At 52.6% G+C, this 27,998-nt stretch overlaps 2 protein-coding genes across 8 annotated transcripts in view; both read right to left on the bottom strand.

Annotated features, from left to right (window-relative positions):
• LOC103545225 (butyrophilin-like protein 10) overlaps positions 1-148 on the bottom strand; it is a 10,511-nt gene extending 10,363 nt beyond the window's left edge. The window contains exon 1 of one of the 4 annotated variants that reach the window (XM_070569929.1): positions 12-148. The gene's annotated coding sequence lies outside the window, so the exon portion shown is untranslated. The remainder of the gene's footprint in view (positions 1-11) is intronic. The other 3 variants (XM_070569932.1, XM_070569931.1, XM_070569928.1) reach the window with 3 other exon arrangements.
• Positions 41-27,998, bottom strand: LOC103542036 (putative butyrophilin-like protein 10). Of its 4 annotated transcripts, none has more exons than XM_070569927.1 (7): positions 16,754-17,130; positions 16,211-16,527; positions 15,190-15,288; positions 14,642-14,998; positions 13,546-13,827; positions 12,213-12,329; positions 41-7,519 (listed from the first exon to the last, which is right to left on the bottom strand). In XM_070569927.1, exons 3-7 carry the CDS (start codon positions 15,281-15,283, stop codon positions 7,005-7,007), a joined length of 1,365 nt encoding a protein of 454 aa, XP_070426028.1. In that variant the 5' UTR covers positions 15,284-15,288; positions 16,211-16,527; positions 16,754-17,130; the 3' UTR covers positions 41-7,004. The 4 variants fall into 4 exon arrangements, with proteins under 4 accessions (XP_070426028.1, XP_070426027.1, XP_008507163.2 ...); XM_070569926.1 differs by having other exon boundaries at positions 15,190-15,285; positions 16,754-17,129; XM_008508941.2 differs by having other exon boundaries at positions 15,190-15,305; positions 16,754-17,128.

Genomic DNA, 27,998 nt, shown 5'->3' with positions numbered 1-27,998 from the left:
CAAGTCCTCACCCAGCCCGAGTCCAGCCACAGGCTTCCTGGGAATCCTGGTGGTGGTGAGGAGCAGTTTAGTTCTCTGCCAGCTCCCGGTGGGCCATCGAATTAGTGAAGCTGGCCGTCTGCAGGTGGTGTGAGGGGAGCCTAGAAACAGCCCACGCAGCTGAGTCCCCGATCTCTGGAGGATCCTCCTAGGACTTTTCTGCCAAAATAACCAACTGTGCCTCTTTGGGAGCTGCCACACAAAACACCCCAAACCTGAGGGCTCCCTGAGGGGTGTGGTCACCAGAACTGAACTCCTGAGGGCGAGGAGCACGACCCTGGCAGCAGGAGATAAGGGGGGAGACGGAGAGCGAGTGGGGCGGCCGGTGGCGGATGGCGTCGGGGTGGTGTCAGGAGCCTGAGGAGGAGACTCACATCTCGAGGGCTCAGACCCGGGCCAAGGGCAGAGGCTGGGCCTTCAGATAAAGTTGCTCCGTTACCCAAGACCTCCATCCTTGCCAAGGTGGGCCCGCCTCCTTCGGGAAAGTTTCTCATGACCAGGTTTAACTTGACCAAAATCTGGCATTTCACCCCCAGAGACCCCTGGGCGGATTTCAGGCCAGCCCCTTCCCCATCCCCTCAGCTGTGGCAGTCTGTCCTCGCTGGGAGTCAGACTCAGATGGCTCAGAACACCCACCTGAGGAAGATGCTGGGCTGGACCGTGTTCCTGCCTCTTCTTCCTTCTGTTGACTCAAGTCTGGAATTCTCCAGAAGGGTTTGGTGGGAAAGAAGAAGGGCTGCTTGACTTTCTTGGAGGTGGGGTGTCTTCTTCTATTTGGCAGAATGCCAGGCGCTGAAGGTCTGTGTCCCCCCAAAGTCAGAGCTCACACGGGGGCTGGTGTTGCCCCCATTCCTCCTCGGGGAGCCGCTGACCCCAATGGGAGAGCCGCCACGAGGAGGCGAGGGCTCCACACCTGCAGAGTGACCGTCCTCCAGGTCCACAGCGGCCACATCGCTGAGTGGCCCTCGCTGGGCATGAGCTCCTGTGTGGCCCAGGGCCTTTCTCCGGGCGTCGAGGGCTACGAGAGACGTCCACCCAACTCGTGAGGTGCAGCCTTTACACGGGGTGGGGAGAGGCCCCCTAAAAGGGCCGAGGGAGGAGAGGGTGGCAGGCAGACTTGGGGCCCCATCCTGTAGGTTCCACGTGTGTGAAGTGTCCAAGAGGCGACTCTAGAGACACAGACCACAGATTGGTGGCATCAGCCATGGGGAGAGGGCGAGAACAGGGTGTGTTGGCCTGGTGGTTTGGGGTTTTAGTTGAGGGTGATAAAAATATTTTGGAAACGATAGTGGTAGTGGTTGCAAGGACTGTGAATGTGCAGAATACCACTGAATTAGCACTCTAAAACGGTTAATTTCATATTATGTGAATTTCACCTCAATGGAAGAATGGAAAAAGAAAAAAAGAGAAATCAACAAAGAAAAGAGAAAAACAAAAAATTAGAAAGAAAATTAAAAAATAAAAAAGAATCAAAAAATGGAAAAAGGAAGTCAAGGAAAGATAGGAAGAAAAGAAAAATAATAAAAGAGAAAAGATTAATAATGTAACGAAAAAATAAAAGAAAGTTGAAAAAGAAAAGAGAAAATTAAGAAAAAGGAAAAAATATGAAAACTAAAAAGTATGACAGAAAAGAAATAGAAAAGAAAATAGAAAAATAAGACAAGAATGAATCAAAAAAAGGAGAACTGTGCTTACATGCTTGCAGATGTATTAAGTTTCAAAGGAACGCATACCCAAAGTCCCATGGACCCCATTAAACATTGCTGCTCTTTGGCGCCCCGACCAGGAACATGTGTGCAGTCCGCCAGCCCCCTTCCCAGGTTCTCGGGGGTCCCCAAACAGGGCGTCTGTCCTCCCACCTCCTGCGCTGGGCCTGGGCACAGCTTCCCGCCGGGGCCCTGGGCACACAGGCCTTTTTGTGCTCTCTTCTCCCAGAACCCCCTGGAAACGCTCTGCCAGGACCCCCTGCAGCCCCCTCTGTCCCACAGAGGGGCTGGTCTGGGAGTCTCAGAGGACACAGCGCTCTCTCTTCCATTTCGCCCCCACCTCCCCGCACAGCCTCCTGCTTCCTGCCCCTGGACTCTCACAAGGTGCTTCCAGATCCTCCAGGCACTGAGAGTGGTGTCAGCCCAGATCAGGAGCCTTTGGCTCAACTCCCTCCGGGACCTAAATTCAGTCCCCGTGGCCTCACGGCTCTCAGACCCTCCTGGCCTGGTCCAGGTCCCAAGGGCAGTTTTCAGGAGCTGTCAGGTCCTCATGGTTTCCCTGGGCCCCCCGTCCTTTGATGGGAAACCTTCCTTGTTCACAATATTAGGTCAAGTGCTCTGTAAATGTAGCTGGGAGATCCTCCTTAGAACCAGAGCTGTCACATTTCTGAGTTTGCCTTGTGTCTTGGGCTTTGGAAACGGTGATTGTCAGACGCCCGATGGCTGAACACAGTGAAGACAAACGCCTTGGCTTGCTCAGGGCGTTCCACAACAGAAGGTGTGGTTTATTCCACGTTCCTAAGAGGATTTCAGGACCACACGCTGCACTGGACACAGTCTCGTTTTCCTGCAGAAAGGAGAAGCCTGAACTCCAGCTGCAGATGTGAACAGCGCCCTCCCCGGGTCTGCGAGATGTGCTTGCCCGCGGCTGCCTTTCCTGCATTTATTAACCTTTCCTAAGCGTCTTGTGAAGTGACGTCCCACCTGCCCAGTAACTTACACTCTGCACAGACCAGGAGGGACTCGAGGGTCTGGGTGGCCACGAGGGGTGGGATCCCTGTGGTGGCACTGCTCACTTGGGGACAGTGCAGGGAGCTGGATGGCTGGGGTCTGGGACGTGTCGGCCCCCTTGCCTTCCACACCAGGTGCGTCCTCACACAGTCACTCATTTACCTTCAGAGACTTGCACACACACACACACACAGACGTTTGTGTACCATCTTCACACACTCACACACAGGGCTGACTAATACAACAGGCAGTCCGTCCCCGTGGTCTGGCCAGAGCCCCCAATGGGGCACAGTCCAGCCCAGAAGCCTCCTCTGGGTCTAGCAGGATAATTGAAACCCCAAGAAGACAAGATAGAAAAATCCAGAAACACTTAGGAAGGCAATCCAATTGGGATAATGGATGAAAAAAATACAAGTAGGAATCAAAAAATAATAGGAAACAATTAAGCCAGAGATCAATACTTTCGTTACTATTTCTGTGAAGATTCTGATTAGTTTTCGAATCACTGTCTCATCTATGGGTGGTGTTTGGGTGACTTGCTATGACTTTGAAAAATTTAGGTCTTAGGACATAATGTATAATATTGCTTAGCTTTTTACAAATTTTTTATTAAGTTTGTAACCTGTCTAAAGTTTGGGAAATACATTTTATAAGATTGAAAAGTTTTAATTTTTATACTTGTGCAAATAGTCTGTGACTATTTAGGGCATAATTGACTGTTGAGTATTTTTAAAATGATGATTGTTTAGTAAATTCACCTTACTAATATATTAGCCATTAAGCAAAAAAGTGAGTAGAGAATGACTGTCCACACAGTAACTTCCAGGACACCAAAGAATATGTCAAAAATAGCAAACCAAAGGCTACAGGTAAAAATGTATCTACTTATTTATTTATTTTTATTTTTTGAGGAAGATTAGCCCTGAGCTAACATCTGCCACCAATCTTCCTCCTTTTTGCTGAGGAAGACTGGCCCTGAGCTAACATCCGTCCCCATCTTCCTCTACTTTATATGTGGGACGTCTGCCCCAGCGTTGCTTGACAGACGGTGCACCAGTCAGCGATTGGGGAAACCACCAAACCCCAGCCTCTGAAGCAGAGAACGCGAACTTAACCACTATGCCACTGGGCGGACCCCTAACTTATTTCTTTTTGAACTTAGAGTATTTTAAAAAAATTAAATGAAAACATACGGCTAATAAATCCAATATAGGATTTTTAAACGGGACACCAAAAGCACAAATCACAATGGAAAAAAGAAAAATATGGATCATGCCCCTCTCAGTATGTAGTTAAGAATAGGAACCACTATGCACACATGGGGCAGACCACCACGGTGTTCACTTTAAAGAGCTCGCGATTACATTTGTAAATTACTCCTCAATAAAGCTGAAATTAAAAAGAAAAGCAGAAGTGAAGCCACATCGATTCAACAGAGGGCTCACAAGCGTAAATACGGAACGGCCCTGAGCGCACGAGGAACCCCTGCGATTCCATATAAGACAACAGCCGCATAGAAGAAATGGGCAAAGGATTGGAGCCGGCAGTCGCGGGAGGAGAGAGAGGACGCCGCGAGCCGACGGAAGGATGCCCGTCCCCGTCAGCCGAGGGATACGAACCACAGCACGCGCAGCGCCCGCACACGCGCTGCAACCGCGAAAGTGGAGGAAGATGCTGCGGCCGCGGCATCACCCCTGCGGGCGAGGGTGCGGAGCACCTGGAACCCTCCAACCCGCTGGCGCGAACGCAACGTGGTGCGGCCACTCTGGGGACCCGGTGGCAGTTCCTCAGGGGCTTCAGAATAACGTGCCCCTCGCTCCTAGGGGTTTATCCAGGAGGAAGGAACGCACACGTCTGCACGAGCACCGTGCGCGAGCGTTCGTGGGCCTCACTCGGAATAGCCAGCAGCTGGAAGCGACCCGAATCCGAGCCGGGGAGCAGAGGAGGTGGGCGTCGAAGACCCGTCAGCGATGAGGGGACGAGCGATGCTTATGATGTCAGTGTAATGTCCAGTGGAACTCACCAGCAAAGAGCACGTGCGTGTGATTCCATGTATTTGACGTTCTAGAACAGGAAACACTGCAGAGCGCGCCTGGGCGGGGTGGGGAGGAGGGACCAAATGGAACAGACTCGGGGAGGCCGGCGTGGAGGCTGTCCCTCTCCTGGTGGAGGTGTGGTTACCCCATTGTACACAATCTCCAGAGTTCCTCCAACTGTGCTGTGAAACCTGGCAGGTCTTATTACAGGTCAATGTGACCGTAATTAACAAAGAAGAGGCCTTTCCACTGCTTTCCTGGCCACTCCATCCACTGACCACCGTGGTGCTCCCAGCTCCGAACTCCTGGAACCCTAGGTGCTGGGACGCTATTATAACCTTCATCCCGGCTTCGTGTGAGGAACTGGACTCTGTGAAGCAGTCGTAGATTCCTGGGGTCCTCGTTTCCCATGTTCCTCCGTCAAGCCCTTCTATCTCAACTCCACACCCCCTGCGGCGGGCTGAACGAGACCCCAAAAAGATGAGTCCAAGTCCTCACCCCCGCTACCTGTGATGGGCCCTTCTTTGGAAATGGGGTCTTGGCAGCTGCAGTTCAGGTAAGGGTCTGGAGGCGAGACGACCCTGGAGGAGGACGGGCCCTGAATCCAATGGCAGGTGTCCTGATCACAGAAAAGAGACGGACGTATGAGACCCAGAGACTCAGGAGACGGTCGTGTGACAATGGAGGCAGAGACTGGGGTGATGCGGCCACAAGCCCAGGAGTGCCCGGAGCACCAGGAGCTGGGAGAGGCGTAGAGCAGACTCTCCCTCAGGCCTCCAGAAGGACCAACACTGCCGACCCCTTGATTGTGGGCATCTGGTCTCCAGAACTGTGAGAGAACAGGTCCTGGGTCTTAAGCCCCCAGTGCTGGTGCTCTGTTGGGGCAGCCCCAGGCACCACCACAGGCCCCCTGTGCTCTGCTGTGGGGTAGGGGCCCCGACCCAACAAAGTTCACATCGGCTGCTCCCCATTAGGTCTGGCAACGGGAAGCAAGGGGGAGCACGTAGGATGGGACAGTCCCCATCCTGTCCCTCTCAGGGCCACCAGGCTCCCAGCCCCAGACCCCCATTTGCGTTCTCTTAGCACCCAAGAAACCAGCCACACTGGGCCCCTGAGCAACGTCCCAGCTCCTGGGCTCCTCCCAGCTTCCCTCTGCCCCCAGACACAGGGTGGAAGTGGCTCTGACAGCACGAGGCTGCCATCCCTCAGAGTTCCCTCCTTGTCCTCTGAGCCGTTGCATTCCCGGCACTTAAGGTCTAGTCTGTTCTCCCTGTCACACTGCCCCTGTGGTCTCCACCCACCTGGACCCTGACCGACACCAAGGGCAGCCTGGGAGGTCTGGAGTCTGTGGTTTGGCCTCCACCTGGCCCTGGGCCAACCCTCCAGGGTGAGGGAGGGAGAGAGAGGGACCCAAGGTCGACCAGACATCTGGGGGTTGTGAGGAGATGGAGGGGGAGGAGGTGTTGGAGGGGGAGGGGGGATGAGGAAGAGGAGGGGAGGAGGTGGAAGGCTGGGTTTTATTGAGCTACTAGCACGTGCCTGGCTCTGGGGTCAATGTTTTACAAATGCCCCAAGCACGTTTCCCAGAGTCACCCAGTGGTGTATAATAACATGGAGGCTCCGTCAGCTTGGGCTGCGTAAGAAAAATCACAGACTGGGGCTCAATCCACAGCGTTCATTGTCTCCCAGTCTGGAGGCTGGAAGTCAGAGGCCCAGGTGAGGGCAGGGCTGCTCCCTCCTGAGGCCTCTCCTGGGTGTGGAGATGGCTGTCTTCTTCATGTCCTCACATGGTCATCCCTCTGTGTGTGTCCGTGTCCTCCTCTCCTCTTCTTGTAAGGACACCATCGTGTGGGATCAGGGCCTACACCAGTGACCTCACTTTAACTTCACCACCTCCTTAAATGCCCCATCTCCACATACACTCCCTTTCTGAGGTTCTGGGGATTGAGGCTCCAATATATGAATAGGAGGGAACACAATTCAGCCTACAACATATTGTCATCATTTTTCAGAGAAATAAAGCTGAAACAGAATAATTCACAAAGTTGCACGCTTGTGAGGGGCCCCACTCTGATTTAAGAGATTAGATACATCTCCCAAAGATCTGAACTGGACTGGGCTGGGGAGAAGGTGGGCCTCATCGGAGGAAGGTCCCAGTCCGTCTCTTGTCCCTGACCCTGGGGAGGGTCTGAGGCCCCTGGGGCCAATGTCCTCAGTACATGGTCAGGGGGCTGGGGTCGCGTGTCCACAGGCAGAAGAATGGCTGCAGGGAGACGAAGCAAGAGGGTACAGAGAATGTGCAGATGAGGCATCTGTCATCCACGCTGTAGAAGGTGAGCGTGTCGGCGTCACAGTCCAATAGAACGCGCACCCGGTACAGGGGCTGCGGAGGGTGGAGGCGAACCCTCGGAAAGGTGCGGGCCTGGTGCTCCTTCTTGTACAATTCCACAGCCCAGATCTCATGCTGGGGCGACTTGGGGACCCTTGCCTTCTGATCTAAACTCTCCACACACATGCCCAGGATCCAGACCTTCCTGCGCCCGACCTCCACCTCCCAGGAATGCCGCCCAGAGGGGAACGGCTCCCAGTCCAGCACACAGGTGTCTGAGACAAATCTGCCAAGGTCGTTGGGCAGCTTACGGCTGAAGATCAGCTGAATCACACTCTTCCCATCCATAAACAGAAAGAGTTTCGAGCTTGCAGTGTCCGGGTACAAGGGTGTGATAACTGTGGGAAGAGGAGAGGGTCAGCTTTGGGGGTTCTGGCACCCAACCCACACTCTTGCATGGAGGGGACCCCAGGGCCTCTCCTCCACATCTCTGGGGAGGTGGAGGCACAGGAGCCCTGCAAATCCCTGTATCCCTGTTTTCTACCCAGGACCACACGCAGACAGACCACCCCCAAAGCAGCTGAGGTGACTCCAGCTGGAGCCAGGGGCCGGCTCCCAGGGGAGAAAGAGACACAGCCGGTGCAATGTGAGGTCTGCTCAGCGCCCAGTGTTCTGGTTCCTTGTGCATGTGTGGCAGAGAGACACAGAGAGAGAGAAACAGAGAGAAGAGAAAGAGAGACAGAGGGAGAGAGAGACACAGAGAGAGAGATGCAGAGAAAGACAGAGACAGATAGGGAAAGAGAAGGAGAGACAGAGAGAGAGGAAAACAGAGATAAAGGCAGAGAGAGAGTGGGACAGAGAGACGAGAGAGACTGAGAGACACAGAGAGAGATGAAGAGGCAGAGAGATAAACAGACAGAGGGTAAAATAGAGAGACAGTGAGGGAAACAAAGAGAAAGAGAGAGACAGAGACAGAGACAGAGACAGACAGACACAGCTGGCAGGAAGATCTGGGAAGACATGAGATGGTACCACAGGGGCACTGATGCAGGTGCTGTAGGACAGCTGGGGTGTCAACCACTGGGGAGTCCCGTCTGGAAAACCTGAGAGGGATCTCATAGCCCTGAAAGCTGAGACCAACATCTTCCACAGCAGCCTACTTCACTCCTGCCTGTGCTCCCTGCCCGGTGTCCCTCTGGGAGCTCTCAGGCCCCCAGCCTGCGACCTGGGTGGAGGGTCCATCTACACTGGGCTCCCTAATGAGAGGCTGGGAGGGTGTTTGGGGCCAGGCTGGGGCTCCTCTCTTCTGGAAGCTGCCTTTGCAACCATGGGAATGTTCGGGGCCCCAGGACCAGAGCCAGTGCCCGCCCTCATTGACCTGAAGCCCCACATGCTTGAGTCTCCCCCTGGATGTCCCAGACACTCACATTTCCTACACTGGAGAGGACCACACTCTCCTACTGTGAAAACCTCCACGTTCCCCCAAATGTCTCTTTACCTCCTTCCTGGAGTGGCACCCTGCACCCTCTCACCTTCTACCAAAGACTGTTTCTTTGTTTCCCCAAAAATTCTCACTCCATCTTCCTGAATTCTCCCTGCTCTGCCCACCCAGCCCTTCCTGTAGAGTCTGAGCCTGAGGATGGAGGCACCCACGTGGCATCTCCATTACAGTCAAACTCAGACTCCTGTTTCCTTCTCTTCCACATCCTCTCATCCTTTAAAAAAATTATTCACATTAAAAAATAGACTCACAAAAAGAAGAAAAATGGCATAAGAATATGCTTATGACACCATCCTGCATAATGACAGTGAAAGGATGCAAACCAGAAAATCAGCATTGACACACACTGTCAATAACTACATCACAGCCTCCAGACCGTATTCAGATCTCGCCAGCTGCCCCAATCACCAATCACGCCCTTTCCTGGTCAGTCTGTTCTTTTTCAAATTGCTACATGGCACTCTATTGTTGATCCCACACACAACACTGGATGGACAACAGGATTGTTGTCAGTTTTAGCAAATCTGAATGGCTGCTAAGGACATCCTTGTCCTGGTCTTTCTGGGGACACACGTTCATTCCTCTGGGGTCTCCGCCAGGAATTCAGTCGCAGGGGTCACAGGGTAACTGAACGTTCTGCCTTCTCATCAGCTGCCACCCCGTTCCCCAAAGTGGTTGCGCCATTTTGTATTCCCATCGGCATCTTGGACAACCCCGACATCCAGGAGGACCTGACTTCCTCTCACCAGCCCTCCTGCGTCCTCCCCCTACCCTCTTCATTCCCCTTCTCTTCTTGCTGGCGCAGATTCTGTGCTTATGAACCCTTATAATCCTTCTCTAGTGACCATTCTCAAGTACGTCCCTCAGGAAACCCAAAAGCTAGAGGAGCCTCTGAGGCTCCAAGATCAGAGCCTGTGCGATCCCGCGCTGGACTCCTGTTCCGCCCTCTCCTGTTCGTCTCCCGACAGCTGGGACCTGCGCCCATCCCTCCCACAGCCGCAGGCTGCCCTCCCTGCAGAGACGTCGTCTTCGCTCCTTCCTCATCCCTGCAGCGTGGTCTCTCCTCACACTGCATCATTCCTTTCAGGGAACAAACATGCTTACTGCCTTTTCCTTCAACTAAAACCAAGCCAGCCACACTCCAGCTGATTCCCACTCTCCAGTTTTCAGCCCAGCCTAACATCAGTAATTTTGGAATTTTCTACACAGAGCTCTCCGCAGGGGGAACCTCACTCATCACCCCAGTGGTGGTTTTTCCGGGTCATTTTCTGTGCTCCTCTCACTCCACTGCTCAGCTGCATGGACACCATCAGTCACCCGTGAACACACTGTCTCTGATGTCAGGGTGAGGCATCTCCTGGTCCCTCCCCAGCTCTGCCCACGTGTCCTGACTCCTTCATCAGGAGCCATCCTGCTCGGACAGACCTCAGACAGTGAGGTTCTCCAAGACTAGAGCTTGGCTCTCTCTTCTTTGTCCTGGGTCTTTCCCTTACTTGTTTTTAATTCTTATTCCTTTCTTAAAAGAATTTGTTAAAGAATAATTTTAGGTTTACGGTTAAATTGAGGCCCCAGCAGGACCTGGTGATGCCATGTGGCCAACTTCATTATTGCACCCAATCATTCCTGTAATATTCACCCTGACCTATTCCAGTCTCAGCTAAAATTTTTCATTGGTTTATGGCGTGCCTCCCCACATAGATTCGATGCCCCATGAGGATGGGAGGAAGCCATTTCACTCCCTAATAAATACCTGGTTGCTCGCCCACTAAGCCATCACTCACTGTTTGTGATGAATGAATGAAGGGATGAACGCATGAGTTCTCTCTGTCTCCTCCTTGGTCCTGCAGCAGGTGGCCATGTTTGGACCAGCTCCCCGGCTTCCCTTAGTCCTCTCACTTGCCCCGTCTCGTGCCCTGCCAGTTTCTCCTCTCCAGGTCCTGGGCACTCCATCCACAGATTCTGCCCCTTGCACCCCATGCCTCCCGCCTATGAGATGGTGTCCAGGGGCCCAAAGTCACTGGTTTCTCCACTCTCCAGGGTAACAGTGTGCCCCCAGTGCCCTTTCTCAGAAAAGCTGACCATCCTGGCAGCTCCCACAGGCAGGATCCACTGCCAGAGGCTCTCCCAGGGCCTCAGGAAACAAAACAGAAGGAGGTAAGGTGTCTTGGGGCCACTGAGACCAGACATTCACAAGGATGGAGCTGCCTCTCACCAGCATGTAACTCAGCATTTCTGCACCCTGGACTAGAACACATGGACATGCACACAGATGACCACACACATGCACACTCACACGTGTCCACATACTTATGCTTATGGACACATGCACTTAGACATGCACACACGTACATGCGCACATGGATGCACATGCAAAATGCACACGCTTATGCACACTCATGAGCACACACACATGGGAATGAGCATCGGAATGCAGACTGAAGCCAGAAAGGGTCTGGACTTGCCCCCTGGGGCCCTTCATCGTCCCGCCCTCACCATCCTCTTGAGTAGCTCTGACCTTCCCACACTATCTCCATCAGAAGCCAGTGTGTGAGGGAGAGAAGCCGAGACACGTATGTCACTGAAGGAGGCCCCTCCTGCCCTTTCCTGTTTCCCCGAGACCAGCTCTGATTGTGTGGTCCCTAGGACAGGCCTCCCACCCTTTCACCCGTGCTCTCTGGAATTGGGGCTGCACTTCTGGCTGCCTTTGCCTTTAGGGAGCGGGACTTGGGGGTGTGCTGGGGGCAGAGACCCCCCAACCCTCCAGCATGGCCCTCACCACCGAGGAGGCCGACCTCTCTCCAGCCCGCCCTGAAACAGAAGGATGGGAAACCGTGGGCCTCAGCGTATAAAGTGGGGCCAAAGCTCCTGTTCTGGGAATCTGCGTCAGAACAGGACTCACCGAGCTCGTCCCCTGGTCTCTTGTAAAACAAGAACAAATGCACCTCCTTTAGTGCTCAGGGAAACAATAGTGGGGCATTTGTCCCCGGGGAGGGCAGTTTGTGGGCCCAGCCCCCTGGCCTGAGGCTTCCCCTCCACCTTAAAGCCATAATGAGGCTCTAACACCAGCCAAGGGACAGTCTGCTCTGCTCCTCCAACTGGGCCTGACCTCAGGGGGCAAGTCCCCAGCTCCTGAAATGGCACAGGAGGCAGGGCTGGACCAGTGGGGAGGGAGACGGTCAGTGAGGCTGACGGTCCTGACGACGGCAACAACAGAGGCTCACGTGCCCGGCTCGCTGCCTCGTGTCACCACTGCCCAGCCTTTCAGGACCAGGCCCAGCCTTGTCTATTCCCAGAGGGAGTGCTGCCAGCCTTCGTGAAACCTCCTGGGGAGGAATCACCGGGCCTCTTGGAGAGAGGGGGCTTCCCTGGGGCTGTGGGGACTGGGCCACCCATGGGCTGGGCCTGCACAGGGCGCTCCCTTCCTACTGAGTTTGGGGCACACAGGTGAAAGTCAGTCCAGGGCTTAGCGTGAGCACCCGTGGTCTGGAGGGGCAGGCCTGTGCTGTTGGGGTCCCTGCCCACCAGACAATGGCAGGTCCCACTCCTCTGCGCGCGAGCTCCCTCTTCTTCCAGCAGTTTCCTGTTCTTACCCCTTTGAGGCTTCCACAACAGGGAGATGATTATGGCCACTCCGAGAACTGCTGCCACAAGAATCAGAGGCAGAGCTATTTTCCAGGCTGTGGACCGGAACCATCTGGAGGTGGGATCTGCAGGGATTCCAGGGGTGAAGAAGACAGTGAGAGAGCTTCAGTGTTCTCAGGGTGGAAACGCTGCAGGGTTCACGGGTCGGGGGTACGATGCTTACAAACCGCTCTGAAATGGTTCAGAAAACCGTGTGTGTTCTGTTTGTACAGACGGATGTAGGTGGATGCACAGGAGAGAGACAGTAGACGAGTGGAGAGAGATGGTCAAACAAAGGGCAGGACGTTAACTGTTGGGTGAATCTGGGTAAAGTCTGCACAGGACTCTGTGTATTAGTCCTGCAAATTTTCTGTAAGTTTGAAATCATTTAGAAATGAAAATTTTATACAAAGTTGGGCATGGAAGCCATGGAGGGGTCCTTCAGAAGCCACCAAGGGGTCTTTCGGGGGACGAATGGATAAGTGAGTGAACTGTGCTGCAGCCCGACAATGGAAGATTCTTCAGCGCTGTACAGAAATGAGCTGTGAGCCCATGAAAAGACACGGAGGAAGCTGAGGTGCACAGGACTCCGTGAAAGAGGCCCGTCTGCAATGGCTCCACACTGCACGATTCCAAGCATGTGGCACTCTGGGAACAGCAACCAGGGAGACCGTGCAATACCCTTCCAGTGGTGTCAGGGGCTGGGGGAGCGAGGGATGAATGGTGGAGCACAGAGGACTTTCCGGACAGTGAAACCACTCTGTCTGATACTGCGATGGTGGATCCAGGTCACTGTGCGTTTGGTCAAACCCACAGAAGGCACCACACCCAGCGTGACCCCTGATGTGCACCATGGACTCGGGACAATGACATGTCCACGTCAGTTCATCAACTGTAACAAATGCACTCTCTGGCATAGACGTGGATAAAGGGGGCGGCTGTGCCCACATGAGAAATCTCTGCTCCTTCCCCCAGTTATTTTGTGCACTTGAAACTGCTGCAAAAAATAATGTCTACTAAAAATAACTTTTGCAAATGTCTATGTGGAGTGAATGTTTCTGTTTCCCCTGGAAAGTCAGGTGTCCTGGGGGCTCCCTCTGCACCCCAGCTCTGCTCCACCTCAGTAATCAGCACCTGAAGCTGTGCATCTCCCCTGACCCCCGGGGCAGGCTCTGTACAGGGACCTACCTCCTTGTCCACTCTTGCTACAAGCCTTGGGGTTCCCTCCTAATGTCCTGGCATCTGGGGACACGAGCGCCCGTGCTCAGAGCTTTTGAGGTCAGAACAGAACAGAATACTCACCAGACAGCTGGTACCTGGACACCTTCTTCTCTGGAAAGGGGGGGCTAGAGACGGAGCAGGCCAGGCCGCTCACAGCCTTGCTGGGGACGGTCAGGCTGGAGGCCACAGCCCAGAGGCCAGTCGTCGGCGAGACCGAGATGTTGGTCTCAGAATGAAGGGTCTGTCCCTGGAAGTCTCTCCACTCCACCTGGGGCTCTGGGTACCAGCCTGCCGAGGTGCACTCCGCCCGGACAACTCCATCCTGATCAACTTGCACTTGGATTCTGGGCTCAGAGCCCAGCCCTGCGGGAAGAGATGCCCCAACCTCTGCAGCCATAACTGCTTCCATCAGAAAAATTAAAATCCTGAGAATTTCCAATAGGCCATTAGGGAATTTTTACAAACTATTTCCCTTGTGTCATATTTACATCCCAGATATGTTACACTCATTCCCAGGAAAAAACAAAACAAAACAAAACAGAAAAGACTCAGGGAGATTAAATACCTCTCCTGTTTTGCAAAATTAGTAAATGCGGGAATTGAACAGAGGTTTGCTGACTTCATACAATTTCTGGACCACCAAGGAGACATCTCCATCTCCACACTCTCCTGTCTGTCTCTCTGCCTCTGACTGTGTCTGTCTCTCTCTTTGTCTCTGTTTCTCTCTGTCTCAGACTCTCTCTCCCTGTATTGCTTTCCCTCTCACTGTCTCTGTCTGTCTTTCTGTCTCTGTCTGTCTGCCTGTCTGTCTGTGTTGCTCTGTTTATCTCTGTCTGTTATTCTGCCTCTGTCTTTCTCTGCTGCTGACTCTCTGTCTCTGTCTCTGACTCTGACTGTCTCTCTGTCTCTGTCTCTGTCTCTTCTTCCTCCCTTCCTCCCTCCCTTCCCCTTTTCTCCATGGGGCAGAGAAGAGAAGGAAGTTAGAAAACAGAGCCGCGTGTTCAGAGCCACATTTCCCTGGGAAGCCCTGGCTGTGACAGCGCCTGGAGCACGGGATGCCAGGAGCACCTGTCGTGGGAGTGCTCAGGCTTAGGAACATGGGCCACGACCTGGAGCTGGGACGAAACTTCGGGGAAAAGCTCCCGGGGAGACCAGGGACTCTGCCGGCCGCCCTTACCTGCCACCCTCAGCCACAGCGTGGCCTCCGCAGACACGGTGCTGTCATTGAACTGGCAGTGGAACGTCCCGTTATCGAAAGTGATGACATTGTGTATCCTCACCGAGGCCCGGCCCTGGGCCACCCCGTCCTTCAGGAAGGTGGTCCTTCCCTGATACAGCGCCATCTGCTCTTCCGGCACGTCCTTCCCTTTCCTGTGCACGTGCACGGCGGGGGAGGGCTGGTCCCTGTACCACCGCAGCTCCATGTCCTCAGCGCTGATCTCGGGGGACAGATAGCACGGCAGGTCCACGTTCCCCCCAACCATGGCCCAAACAGGCTCACTGGGCCCCAAGACCTCAAAATCGGCTTTCCTTCCTACAGGCAGATCCAAAAGGACTGGTTAGACCAGGGGCCAGGAGACCAGCCTCTCCCACCCACGGCTGTGGTCCCCTGGGCTGGAGTCCTTGCATCCCGAGCTGACCCAGGAAGGCGTCGGCCTGGCTCCCCTCTGGGCTTCCCCTCCCTACACTGGGGCATCCTCCTAATGAGGAGAGAAGCTCTCCTACCGTTTCCAGGGATGGTGCCAGACAGCAGATGCAGGAGGAGGAGGGGAACGGAGCCAATGGGCCAAAAGGCATCTCGTCCACAGGTCTTGGCCATGCCTGCTGGGGACAGAGAGAGCCTGGATGCCAGAGACAAGGTGGGGACTGCATTAATTTCTCTTGCTGTGTCTGTCTCTCTCTCTATCTCTCTCTCTGTGTCTTTCTTGCTGTTTCTGTCTCTCTGTCTCTCTTGCTATTTCTATCTCTGTCTCTCTGTATGTCTCTCTGTGTTGATCTCTCTTGGTGTCTCTGCTTCCCTGTCTTTCTTCCTGTTTCTCTGTCTGTCTCTATCTCCATCTCTGTCTCTGTCTCTCTGTTTCTGTCTGTCTCTGTCTCTGTCTCTCTAGCTCCATCTCTGTCTCTGTCTCTCTGTCTCTCTTTCTGTTTCTCCTTGTTTGTCTCTGTCTGTCTGTCTTTGTCGCTGTCTCTATCTCCCTCTCTATCTCCTGCTCTGTCTCTGTCTCTCTCTATTTCTCTGTCTCTCTGTCTATGTCTCTATCAGTCTCTATCTCCGTGTCTCTGTCTGTCTGTCTCCGTCTGTCTTTGTCTATTCTCTCTAAGTCTCACTGTTTGTCTCTCTCTCTCTGTCTGTATCTCTCTCTCTTTCCCAGTTTGTCTCTCTCTCGGTCTCGCTAGCTCCCTCTCTGTCTCTGACTGCCCCTCTATCTCCCTCTCTCTCTCTGTGTCTCTATGTCTCTCTGTCTCTCTCTGTGTCTCTCTGTCTGCCTGTCTCTCTTTCTTGGGGGGAGACACTGCACTGCTAGGAGGCTGACAGAAGTGAAGGAAAAATGACCTTGGAAGAGAAAGGTCATTTTGAACAATCTCAGGCCCTCCCCATCCCTCACAAGTTATTAATCCCAGACAGAGAGACCACAACTGCCAGCTCATCCTGTGTCCACTTGCCCATGGATAATGTTGCTCTTATTGGCATCTATCCTCGGAGTTCAACCAGACCCCTCCAGAGTGAGGGGCTTCACTTCCTCACCTGCTCAGGTAAGACGATTGTCCAAACTCTGGCTACGTTCTGTAGTGAAACACAAGCAGTCTGGGGGGAGATCCCAAATCCAAGCTCAGAAGAATGTCCACAGAGTTACTTAAAGCCCCCTTTTCCTGTTGTCCCCAAGGGGACTTCCGCAGTTGGAGGAGGGGACACAGACCCCAGGGCTCGTTGGCAGTGATGGTCTCAGGCCCACACATCCCATAAGCTTTATTCCTTATTGTGGACTCAGTTTAGACAGCCAAATTCCGAACAGGTCTGCTGGCCTGGCTGCTCCACCCAGCACAGCCTCCAGGATGGCATCCCTGTGAAGGAATCAGGAGCTATGTTGGCAAATGTTCTCATCCTATGTGTGCCTGTCGTCCAGGAAAGACCAGCGTTTCCCTGGCCCTCGAGGATGAGAGGAAAGTGGAGAAAGCAGAGACGTAGATGAGGCCGCAGGAAAGCCCCGCGGTGCCCCTGCCCCTGAGGATGGGAGGAAAGTGGAGAAAGCAGAGACGTAGATGAGCCCCACAAGCAGCAAGTCCTCACCCAGCCCGAGTCCAGCCACAGGCTTCCTGGGAATCCTGGTGGTGGTGAGGAGCAGTTTAGTTCTCTGCCAGCTCCCGGTGGGCCATCGAATTAGTGAAGCTGGCCGTCTGCAGGTGGTGTGAGGGGAACCTGGAAACAGCCCACGCAGCTGAGTCCCCGATCTCTGGAGGATCCTCCTAGGACTTTTCTGCCAGAATAACCAACTGTGCCTCTTTGGGAGCTGCCACACAAAACACCCCAAACCCGAGGGCTCCCTGAGGGGTGTGGTCACCAGGACTGAACTCCTGAGGGCGAGGAGCACGACCCTGGCAGCAGGAGATAAGGGGGGAGACGGAGAGCGAGTGGGGCAGCCGGTGGCAGATGGCGTCGGGGTGGTGCCAGGAGCCCGAGGAGGAGACTCACATCTCGAGGGCTCAGACTCGGGCCAGGGCAGAGGCTGGGCCTTCAGATAAAGTTGCTCCGTTACCCAAAGACCTCCATCCTTGCCAAGGTGGGCCCGCCTCCTTCGGGAAAGTTTCTCATGACCAGGTTTAACTTGACCAAAATCTGGCATTTCACCCCCAGAGACCCCTGGGCAGATTTCAGGCCACCCCCTTCCCCATCCCCTCAGCTGTGGCAGTCTGTCCTCGCTGGGAGCCAGACTCCAATGGGCTCAGAACACCCACCTGAGGAAGATGCTGGGCTGGACCGTGTTCCTGCCTCTTCTTCCTTCTGTTGACTCAAGTCTGGAATTCTCCAGAAGGGTTTGGTGGGAAAGAAGAAGGGCTGCTTGACTTTCTTGGAGGTGGGGTGTCTCCTTCTATTTGGCAGAATGCCAGGCTCTGAAGGTCTGTGTCCCCCCAAAGTCAGAGCTCACACGGGGGCTGGTGTTGCCCCCAGCCCACCCCACCCCCCATTCCTCCTCGGGGAGCCACTGTTGGCGGGCAGTTGTCCCCCTCACACACCAATATGAGGGTCATGGCTGCTACTCGTTCTCCTCCTCCTGTGCGTTGCTCTGATCAGATGACCACACCAGCTAAAGCTCCGCTGGGTGCTCTCTGAGTTGGGAAGGAGGACCGGGCCGTGACAAGACAGCGCACCTCAGATCCGCAAGCTATGAGGAAGCTGGATGCAAGGCTTGCCCAGGACAAGGACAAATGCCGCTATCTGTGTGAATATTCTCATCAGTTTTCTAATCACAGTCTTATCTATTGGTAGCATTTTAGTGGCTTGCTAGGACTTTGAAAGATGTAGATCCTAGGATAAATTATGTATAATTTTAATTAGATTTTTGTAAATGTTTTAAAATTATTTTATTGAGGTCGTAATATTTTATAACTGTGAAATTTCAAGTGTACGTTACCGTTTATTGGTATGTCTATATATGTGCCCCTTTACCCCTTATGCCCACGCCCAACCCCCTTCCTCTCTGGTAACCACTAATCTGTTCTCTTTGTCCATGTGTTTGTTTATCTTCCACGTATGACTGAAATCATGAGGTGTTTGTCTTTCTCTGTCTGACTTACTTCGCTTAACACCATACCCTCAAGGTCCATCCATGTTGTTGCAAGTGGGACGATTTCATCCTTTTTTATAGCTGAAAAGCATTCCATTGTGTATATACACCACATCTTCTTTATCCAGTGATCAATCGATGGGCACTTGGGTTGCTTCCACTTCTTGGCTATTGTGAATGATGCTGCAATGACCATAAGGGTGCATAAGCCTTATGAATTGTTGATTTCAAGTTCTTTGGATAAATACCCAGTAGTGAGATAGCTGGGTTGTATGATATTTCTATTATTAAGTTTTTTGAGAAACGTCCATACTGTTTTCCCTAGCGGTTGCACCAGTTTGCATTCCCACCAGCATTGTATGAGGATTCCCTTTTCTCCAAATCCTCTCCAAGTTTTGTTATTTTTTTGTCTTGGTGATTATAGCCATTCTAACGGGTGTGAGATAATATCTTAATGTAGTTTTGATTTGCATTTCCCTGATGATTAGTGATATTGAACATCTTTTCATGTGTCTGTTGCCCATCTGTATTTCTTCTTTGGAAAGATGTCTGTTCATATCCTCTGCCCATTTTTTGATCAGGTCGTTTATTTTTTTGTTGTTGAGTTGTACAGGTTCTTCATATATTTTGGAGATTAACCCCTTCTCAGATATATGATTTGCAAATATTTTCTCCCAGTTTGTGAGTTGTCTTTTCATTTTGTTCCTGGTTTCCTTTGCCTTACAGAAGCTCTTTAGTCTGATGTGGTGCCTTTTGTTTATTTTTTCTTTTGTTTACCTTACCTGAGTAGGCATGGTATTTGAAAAGATGCTGCTAAGACTGGATGTCAATGGGTATATTACCTAAATTTTCTTCTAGGAATTTTATGGTTTCATGTCTTACCTTCAAGTTTTTAATCCATTTTGAGCTAATTTTTGTGCATGGTGTAAGATAACGGTGTACTTTCATTCTTTGGCACGTGGCTGTCCAGTTTTCCCAACATCATTTATTGAAGAGACTTTCCTTTCTCCATTGTATCTTCTTGGCTCCTTTGTCAAAGATAAGCTGTCCATAAATGTGTGGTTTTATTTCTGGGCTTTCAGTTCTGTTTCATTGATCTTTGTGCCTGTTTTTGTACCAGTACCATGCTGTTTTGATTACTAAGCTTTGCAGCATATTTTGAAGTCAGGGATTGTGATACCTCCAGGTTTGTTCTTTTTTTTCAAGATCAATTTAGCTATTCAGCGTGTTTGGTTGCCCCATATGAATTTTAGGATTCTTTGATCTATTTCTGTGAAGAATGTCATTGAGATTCTGTTTGGGATTGCATTGAATCTGTAGATTGCTTTCGGTAACATGGACATTCTAACTATGTTTATTCTTCCCATCCATGTGCTTGGAAAATCTTTCCTCTTCTTCATGTCGTCATCGATTTCTTTCAATAATGTCTTATAATTTTCATTGTATAAGTCTTTCATCTCCTTGGTTAAGTTTATCCTTAGATATTGTATTGTTTTTGTTGCGACTGTAAGTGGGGAATATTCTTGAGTTCTCTTCCTGTTAGTTCCTTACTAGAGCATAGAAAGGCAACTGAGCTTCGTAAGTTGATTTTGTATCCTGCAACTTTGCTGTAGTTGTTTATTTCTAATAGTTTTCTGAAGGATTCTGTAGGGTTTTCTATACACAGAATTGTGTCATCTGCAAAGAGTGACACTGGGGTTCTCCAAGACTAGAGCTTAGCTCTCTCTTCTTTGTCCTGTATCCTTCCTTTTTGGTTTTTAAATCTTATTTAAAAAAATATATATATTCTTCAAGAACACTTTTAGGTTTACAGATAAGTTGAGAAGATAGTGCAGTGACTTCCCAAATCTTATTCACTTTCATAATTGCAAATGCCAGTGCATGCAGTTGACTCCAAATCGCCGTCTCTGTCCACACTTCCCCTGGGAGCCCCAGGCTTGCATATACAACGATGGATTTGAATCTCTCTTTGGACGTCTGAGAACACGTCCATCTTGGGAGGTTCCGAGGTAATGCTCACCTCCTTGGCCTGAATCTGTCTGATTTCTCCCAGGCTTTCCCTTTTCAGTGCATGGAGCCACCGCAGCCCAGCTACTCGCCCAGCTGAGGGTCATCTTGGGCTCCTCTGTTTTCCTGGTCCCCATTGACTCTGCCACTTGGGCCTCAGGACCCCTCTTGTGTCTGTCCCTTGTTTTCCTCCATCAGTGCCTCTCCCCTGCTTAAAACTCATCACACATTTTGCATCGCACTTCACATAAAATCCAGACTCCCAACCACGGCCTTCCAGGCTCTGCACGATGGGGTGCCCACTCGCCCCAGCCCGTTGGCATCTCTTCCACACCCCTAGCTCTTGCACCGCAGCCCCCAAGCTCTGTGCTGCTGAGGAGGGGTCTCCTCCTTCTCCCTCTGATGCCTTCTCCCCATCACCCCACCCTCCCTTTAGATGGTACCATCCACAGCAGAGCCTGGCGATGCCATGTGGCCTTCTTCATTATTGCACCCATTCATTCCTGTAATATTTACCCTGATGTATTCCAGTGTCAGTTAAAAATTTTAATTGGCTTATGTGTTCCTCCCCACATAGATTCGATACCCCATGAAGACGGTAGGAGCTATTTCACTCAGTAGTAAATACCCGGTTTCTGGTCCATGAGGCCATCGGTCACTGTTTTAAATGAATGAAGGGATAAATGCATGAGTTCCCTCTGTCTCCTTCTTGGTCCTGCAGCAGGTGGCCATGTTTGGACCAGCTCCTGGGCTTCCCTTAGTCCTCTCACTTACTCCGTCACGTGCCCTGCCAGTTTCTCCTCTCCAGGTCCTGGGCGCTCCATCCACAGATTCTGCCCCCCGCACCCCACGCCTCCCACCTATGAGATCGTATCCAGAGGCCCAAAGTCACTAGTTTCTCCACTCTCCAGGGTAACAGTGTCCCCCCAGTGCCCTGTCTCAGAAAAGCTGACTCTCCTGGCGCCTCCCACAGGCAGGACTCACTGCCGGAGGCTCTCCCAGGGCCTCAGGAAACAAAACAGAAGGAGCTAAGGTGTCTTGGGGCAGCTGAGACCAGACATTCACAAGGATGGAGCTGCCACTCACCAGCATGTAACTCGGCATTTCTGCACCCTGGACTAAAACACACAGACATGCACACACATGCACACGTATGAACTCACACATGTGTACACACAAATGCTTATGCACACATGCACCCAGACATGCACACAAATACATGCATGCACACTTATGCACATGCTTGCATGAAGACATGCACACACTTATTCACATACATGCTTATGCACACCTGCATCCAGACATGCGCACAGCTACGTTCATACACACTTATGTACACACACATGGGTGGAGACATGAACACACTCTTATGCACACACCTGCTTGTGTGCATGTGCATCCTGACATGCATGCACACATGCATTCAGACATGCACACACTTATACACATAACCAACACATCATACACATGCATGCACACATGGATGCACATGAAAATGCACACTTGTGAGCACACACACACTTGGGAACAAGCATCGGAATGCAGACTGAAGACAGAAAGGGTCTGGACTTCCCCTGGGGCCTTTTGTGACCTTGCCCTCACCATCCTCTTGAGTAGCTCTGACCTTCCCACACTATCTCCATCAGAAGCCAGTGTGTGAGGGAGAGAAGCCGAGACGCGTATGTCACTGAAGGAGGCCCCTCCTGCCCTTTCCTGTTTCCCTGAGACCAGCTCTGATTGCGGGGTCCCCAGGACAGCCCCTACCCTTTCACCCCTGCTGCATCGAGTTAGGGCTTCTGCTGCCTTTGCCTTTAGGGGGCGGGGGTGGGACTTGAGGTTGTTGCCAGGCCAAGGGAGTCCACCTCTTGGTGAGTTAAAATCAAACCTACACCAGGAATAATTGTCACACAAAGTACAATTTTATTCTCAGCATGCAGCCTATGAAATGGAGACCATAGGGAGTAATTTCACAAAGCTATGGCTCCCAGAACACGGAGAGCAGGTGCCTTTTATTTGGGGTACAGAACAAATATGCCAGAGGGACGTTTTGTCATTCCACGTAGAGGCGGGCATAGGCTGGCACAGGTGCACTTCAAATACACGCCTCCACATATGTCGCATGTTATGTTCATAGGGCTTAAGCTCCTCCGCAGGTGGAGACCTTGGCATTAGAATGAGGCAAAGGGTACTTCGGTACATCTTTCCCTGCTTCTGCACAGGTGTCGTCCCTGCAGTCTGTTTGCACTGCTATGAGCTGGTTTAAGCCAGTGGGTAGCTGTTCCTCCTCCTGAAAAATGCCTTGGACGGACTGTTAAATGCTGATGGAACTTACTCTAAGCAACTCTGGAAGCAACTCTAGAAGAAATCTTGAAGCAACTCTGGGCATCCAGCTGGTGACAGGGTGGCCTGGGGGCAGAGGCTCCGAGCCTCCAGCATGATTCTCAACATAGATGAGGCCAACCTGTCTCCAGCCTGTATTGCAGGAGAAAGACAGAAAACTGTGGGCTTCAGCGTATGGATGGGGGCAAAGCTCCTGTTCTGGGAAGCTAAGCAAAACAGCACTCACTGAGCTCTTCTCCTCATCATGCTGTAAAAGAAGAACAAATGCACCTCCTTTAGAGCTCAGAAAACAATAGTGGGGCATTCATCTCTGGGGAAGGTTGTTTGTGGGCCTAGCCTCCTGGCCTGAGGTTTCCCCTCCACCTTAAAGCCATATTGAGGCTCTAACACCAGCCAAGGGACAGTCTGCTCTGCTCCCCCAACTGGGCCTGACCTCAGGGGCAAGTCCCCAGCTCCTGAAATGGCACAGGAGGCAGGGCTGGACCAGTGGGGAGGGAGACGGTCAATGCTGCTGACGGTCCTGAAGACGGCAACAACAGAGGCTCATGTGCCCGGCTCGCTGCCTCGTGTGACCACTGCCCAGCCTTTCAGGACCAGGCCCAGCCCTGTGTATTCCCAGAGGGAGAGCTGCCAGCCTTCGTGAAACCTCCGGGGAGGAATCACGGAGGGCCTCTCGGAGAGAGGGGGCTTACTGGGGCTGTGGGGACTGGGCCACCCATGGGCTGGGCCTGCACAGGGCGCTCCCTTCCTACTGCATTTGGGGCGCACATGGGAAAGTCAGCACAGGGCTTTGTGTGAGCGCCCGTGGTCTGGAGGGGCAGGCCTGTCCCCTTGAGGGTCCCTGCCCACCAGGCAATGGCAAGTCCCACTCCTCTGCCTCACGAGCTGTCTCTTCTTCTGGCAGCTTCCCATTCTTACCCAGTTGTCACCTCCACAAGAGGCAGGTGAATGTGGCTACAAGTACTGCTGCTGCGAGAAACAGAGGCAGAGTTGTGGACAGGAACCATCTGGAGGCAGGATCTGCAGGGATTCCAGAGGGTGAAGAATACAGTGAGAGAGGTTCTGTGTTCTCAGGGTGGAGACGCTGCAGGATCTGTGGATCGGGGGCACAGTGTTTACAAACTGCTCTACAATTGTCAGAAAACCATGTGTGTGTGTGTGTTTGTATCTGTTTGTGCCAAAAGATCTAGGTGGATGAACAGGAGAGAGAGAATAGACGAGGGGAGAGAGATGGTCAAACAAAGGGCAGGACGTTAACTGTTGGGTGAATCTGGGTAAAGTCTGCACAGAACTCTGTGTATTAGTCCTGCAAATCTTCTGTAAGTTTGAAATCATTTAGAAATGAAAATTTTATAGAAACTTGCACTTGGAAGCCGCCGAGGGGTCCTTCAGGGGGTGAATGGATAAGTGAGTGAACTGTGCTGCAGCCCAACAGTAGAAGATTCTTCAGCGCTGTACAGAAATGAGCTGTGAGCCCATGAAAAGACACGGAGGAAGCTGAAGTGCACAGGACTCCATGAAAGAGGCCCGTCTGCAATGGCTCCAAACTGCACGATTCCAAGCATGCGGCACTCTGGGAACAGCAAACCAGGGAGACCGTGCAATACCCTTCCAGTGGTCTCAGGGGCTGAGGGAGGGAGGGATGAATGGCGGAGCACAGAGGACTTTCCGGACAGTGAAACCACTCTGTCTGATACTGCGATGCTGGATCCAGGTCACTGTGCATTTGTTCAAACCCACAGAAGGCACCACACCCAGCGTGACCCCTGATGTGCACCATGGACTTGGGACAATGACCTGCCCATGTCAGTTCATCAACTGTACAAATGTACCTCTCTGGTGGGGATGTGATAAAGGGGGCGGCTGTGTGTACGTGAGAAATCTCTGCTCCTCCCCCCAATTAGCTGTGCACCTGAAATTGCTTCAAAAAGTAATGTCTATTAAAAAAAACTTTTAAAAATGTGTATGTGGAGCAAAGGTTTCTGTTTCCCCTGGAAGGGACAGCTGTGCTGGGGGCTCCCTCTGCACCCCAGCTCTGCTCCACCTCAGTAATCAGCACCTGAATCTGTGCATCTCCCCTGACCCCCGGGGCAGGCGGTGTACAGGGCCCTGCCTCCTCGTCCACTCTTGCTACAAGCCTTGGGATTCCCTCCTAATGTCCTGGCTCCCGGGGACACGAACACCTGTGCTCAGAGCTTTTGAGGCCAGAACTGAACACTCACCAGGCAGGTGGTGCCTGGACACCTTCTTCTCTGTAAGGAGGGGGCTAGAGATGGAGCAGGCCATGCCGCCAACAGCCTTGCTGGGGACGGTCAGGCTGGATGCCACAGCCCAGAGGCCGGTCGTCGGCGAGATCGAGATATTGGTCTCAGAAGGAAGCATCTGTCCCTGGAAGTCTCTCCACTCCACCTGGGGCTCTGGGTACCAGCCTGCCGAGGTGCACTGCGCCCGGACAACTCCATCCTGGTCAACTTGCACTTGGATTCTGGGCTCAGAGCCCAGCCCTGCGGGAAGAGACGCCCCAACCTCTGCAGCCATAACTGCTTCCATCAGAAAAATTAAAATCCTGAGAATTTCCAATAGGCCATTAGGGAATTTTTACAAACTATCTACCTTGTGTCATATTTACATCCCAAATATGTTACACTCATTCCCAGAAAAAAACAAAAACAGAAAAAGCAGAAAAGACTCGGGGAGATTAAGTACCTCTCCTGTGTCACAAAATTAGTAAATGCGGGAATTGAACAGAGCTTTGCTGACTTCAAACACAATTTCTGGACCACCAAGGAGACTCCTCCATCTCCACACTCTCCTCTCTGTCTCTCTGCCTCTGACTTTGTCTCTGTCTCTCTCTTTGTCTCTGTCTCTCTCTCGCTGTCTCAGACTCTATCTCCCTGTGTTACTTTCCCTCTCACTGTCTGTCTTTCTGTCTCTGCATCTCTGTCTGTCTGCCTGTCTGTCTCTGTTGCTCTGTTTGTCTCTGTCTCTTATTCTGTCTCTGTGTTTCTCTGTTGCTGACTCTCTGTCTCTGTCTCTTCTTCCTCCCTCCCTCCCCTTTTCTCCCTGGGGCAGAGAAGATGAGGAAGTTAGAAAACAGAGCCGCGTGTTCAGAGACACATTTTCCGGGAAGACCTGGCTGTGACAGCGCCTGGAACACGGGATGCCAGGAGCACCTGTCGTGGGAGTGCTCAGGCTTAGGAACATGGGCCACAACCTGGAGCTGAGAGGAAACTTCGGGGAGAAGCTCCTGGGGAGACCCAGGACTCCGCTGGCCGGCCCTCACCTGCCACCGTCAGCCACAGCGTGGCCTCTGCAGACATGGTGCCGTCATTGAACTGGCAGTGGAACGTCCCGTTGTCGAAAGCGGTGACATTGCCTATCCTCACTGAGGCCTGGCCCTGGGCCACACCATCCTTCAGGAAGGTGGTCCTTCCCTGATACAGCGCCATCTGCTCTTCCGGCACATCCTTCCCTTTCCTGTGCACGTGCACGGCGGGGGAGGGCTGGTCCCTGTACCACCGCAGCTCCATGTCCTCGGCGTTGATGTTGGGGTACAGATAGCACGGCAGGTCTGCGTCTTCCCCCACCTTGGCCAGAACAGGCTCACGGGGCCCAAAGACCTCGAAATCAGCTTTCTGTCCTACAGACAGATCCGAAAGGACTGGTTAGACCAGGGGCCAGGAGACCAGCCTCTCCCACCCACGGCCATGGTCCCCTGGGCTAGAGTCCTTGGGTCCTGAGTTGACACGGGAAAGTGTCGGCCTGGCTCTCCTCTGGCCTTCCCCTCCCTACACTGGGGCATCCTCCTAACATGGGGAGGGAAGCTCTCCTACCATTTCCAGGGATGGCGCCAGACAGCAGCTGCAAGAGGACGAGGGAAACAGAGCCAATGGGCCGAAAGGCATCTTGTCCACGGGTCTTGGCCATGCCTGCTGGGGACAGAGACAGCCTGGATGCCAGAGACAAGGTGGGGACCACATTAATTTCTCTTGCTGTCTCTCTTCTCTCTTCCTGTTTCTGTCTCTGTCTTTCTGTATGTCTCTCTCTCTCTTTGTGTCTCTTGGTGTCTCTGTTTCCCTGTGTCTCTGTTTCTCTCTGTCTGTTTCTATCTCCGTCTGTGTCTCTGTTTCTGTCTTTCTGTCTCTGTCTCTATATCTCTATCTCCCTCTCCATCTCTGTCTATCTGTATCTCTGTCTCTTTCTTTTGTGTCTCTCTGTCTGTCTGTTGTCTCTCTGTCTTGAAGGGCGACATGACACATCAGGAGGCCAATAGAAGTGAAGGAAAATGACCTTGGAAGAGAAAGGTCGTTTTCAACCATCTCGGGCCCTCCTCGTCCCTCAAGAGCTGTGAATCCCAGACAGAGAGACCACAACTCAGCCAGTCCTGTGTCCACCAGCCCTAGGGTAACGTTTCTCTTATGGGCATCCATCCACAGAGTTCCACGGAGACCCCTCCAGTATGAGGGGCTTCACTTCCTCACCTGCTCAGTTAAGCTTATTGTCCAATCTCTAGCCACGATCTGTCATGAATGACAAGCAGTCTGGGGGAGAAAACCTAAATCCAAGGTCAGAACCACATCCACAGAGCCCCTTAAAGCCCCCTTTTCCTGTTGTTCCCAAGGGAACTTCTGCAGTTGGAGGAGGGGACCCAGACCCCAGGGCTGTGTGGCAACGAGGACTTGAGGCCAACACACCCTGTACTTTAGTCCTTATTGTGGACTCAGTTTAGACAGCCAGATTCTGAACTGGTCCGCTGGCCTGGCTACTCCACCCAGCACAGCCTCCCATCCTGGCATCTCTGTGAAGGAGTCAGGAGCTATGTGGACAAATGTTCTCCTCCTATGTGTGCCTGCCGTCCAGGAAAGCCCGCGGTGCCCTGGCCCTCGAGGATGGGAAGAGAGTGGAGAAAGCAGAAACATCGATGAGGTCCCAGGAAAGCCCGCGGTGCCCCTGCCCTCAAGGATGGGAGGAAAGTGGAGAAAGCAGAGACGTAGATGAGCCCCAAGCAGCAAGTCCTCACCCAGCCCGAGTCCAGCTACAGGCTTCCTGGGAATCCTGGTGGTGGTGAGGAGCAGTTTAGTTCTCTGCTAGCTCCAGGTGGGCCATTGAATTAGTGAAGTGGGCCGTCTGCAGGTGGTGTGAGGGCAGCCTGGAAACAGCGCATGCAGCTGAGTCCCCGATCTCTGGAGGATCCTCCTAGGACTTTTCTGGAAAAATAACCAACTGTGCCTCTTTGGGAGCTGCCACACAAAACACCCCAAACCCGAGGGCTCCCTGAGGGGTGTGGTCACCAGAACTGAACTCCTGAGGGCGAGGAGCACGACCCTGGCAGCAGGAGATAAGGGGGGAGACGGAGGGCAAGTGGGGCAGCCGGTGGCGGACGGTGTCGGGGTGGTGCCAGGA

Source organism: Equus przewalskii, chromosome 13 (assembly GCF_037783145.1).
Source record: "Equus przewalskii isolate Varuska chromosome 13, EquPr2, whole genome shotgun sequence".
NCBI classification, from domain to species: domain Eukaryota; kingdom Metazoa; phylum Chordata; class Mammalia; order Perissodactyla; family Equidae; genus Equus; species Equus przewalskii.
This window is presented reverse-complemented; position numbering and strand designations above follow the sequence as displayed.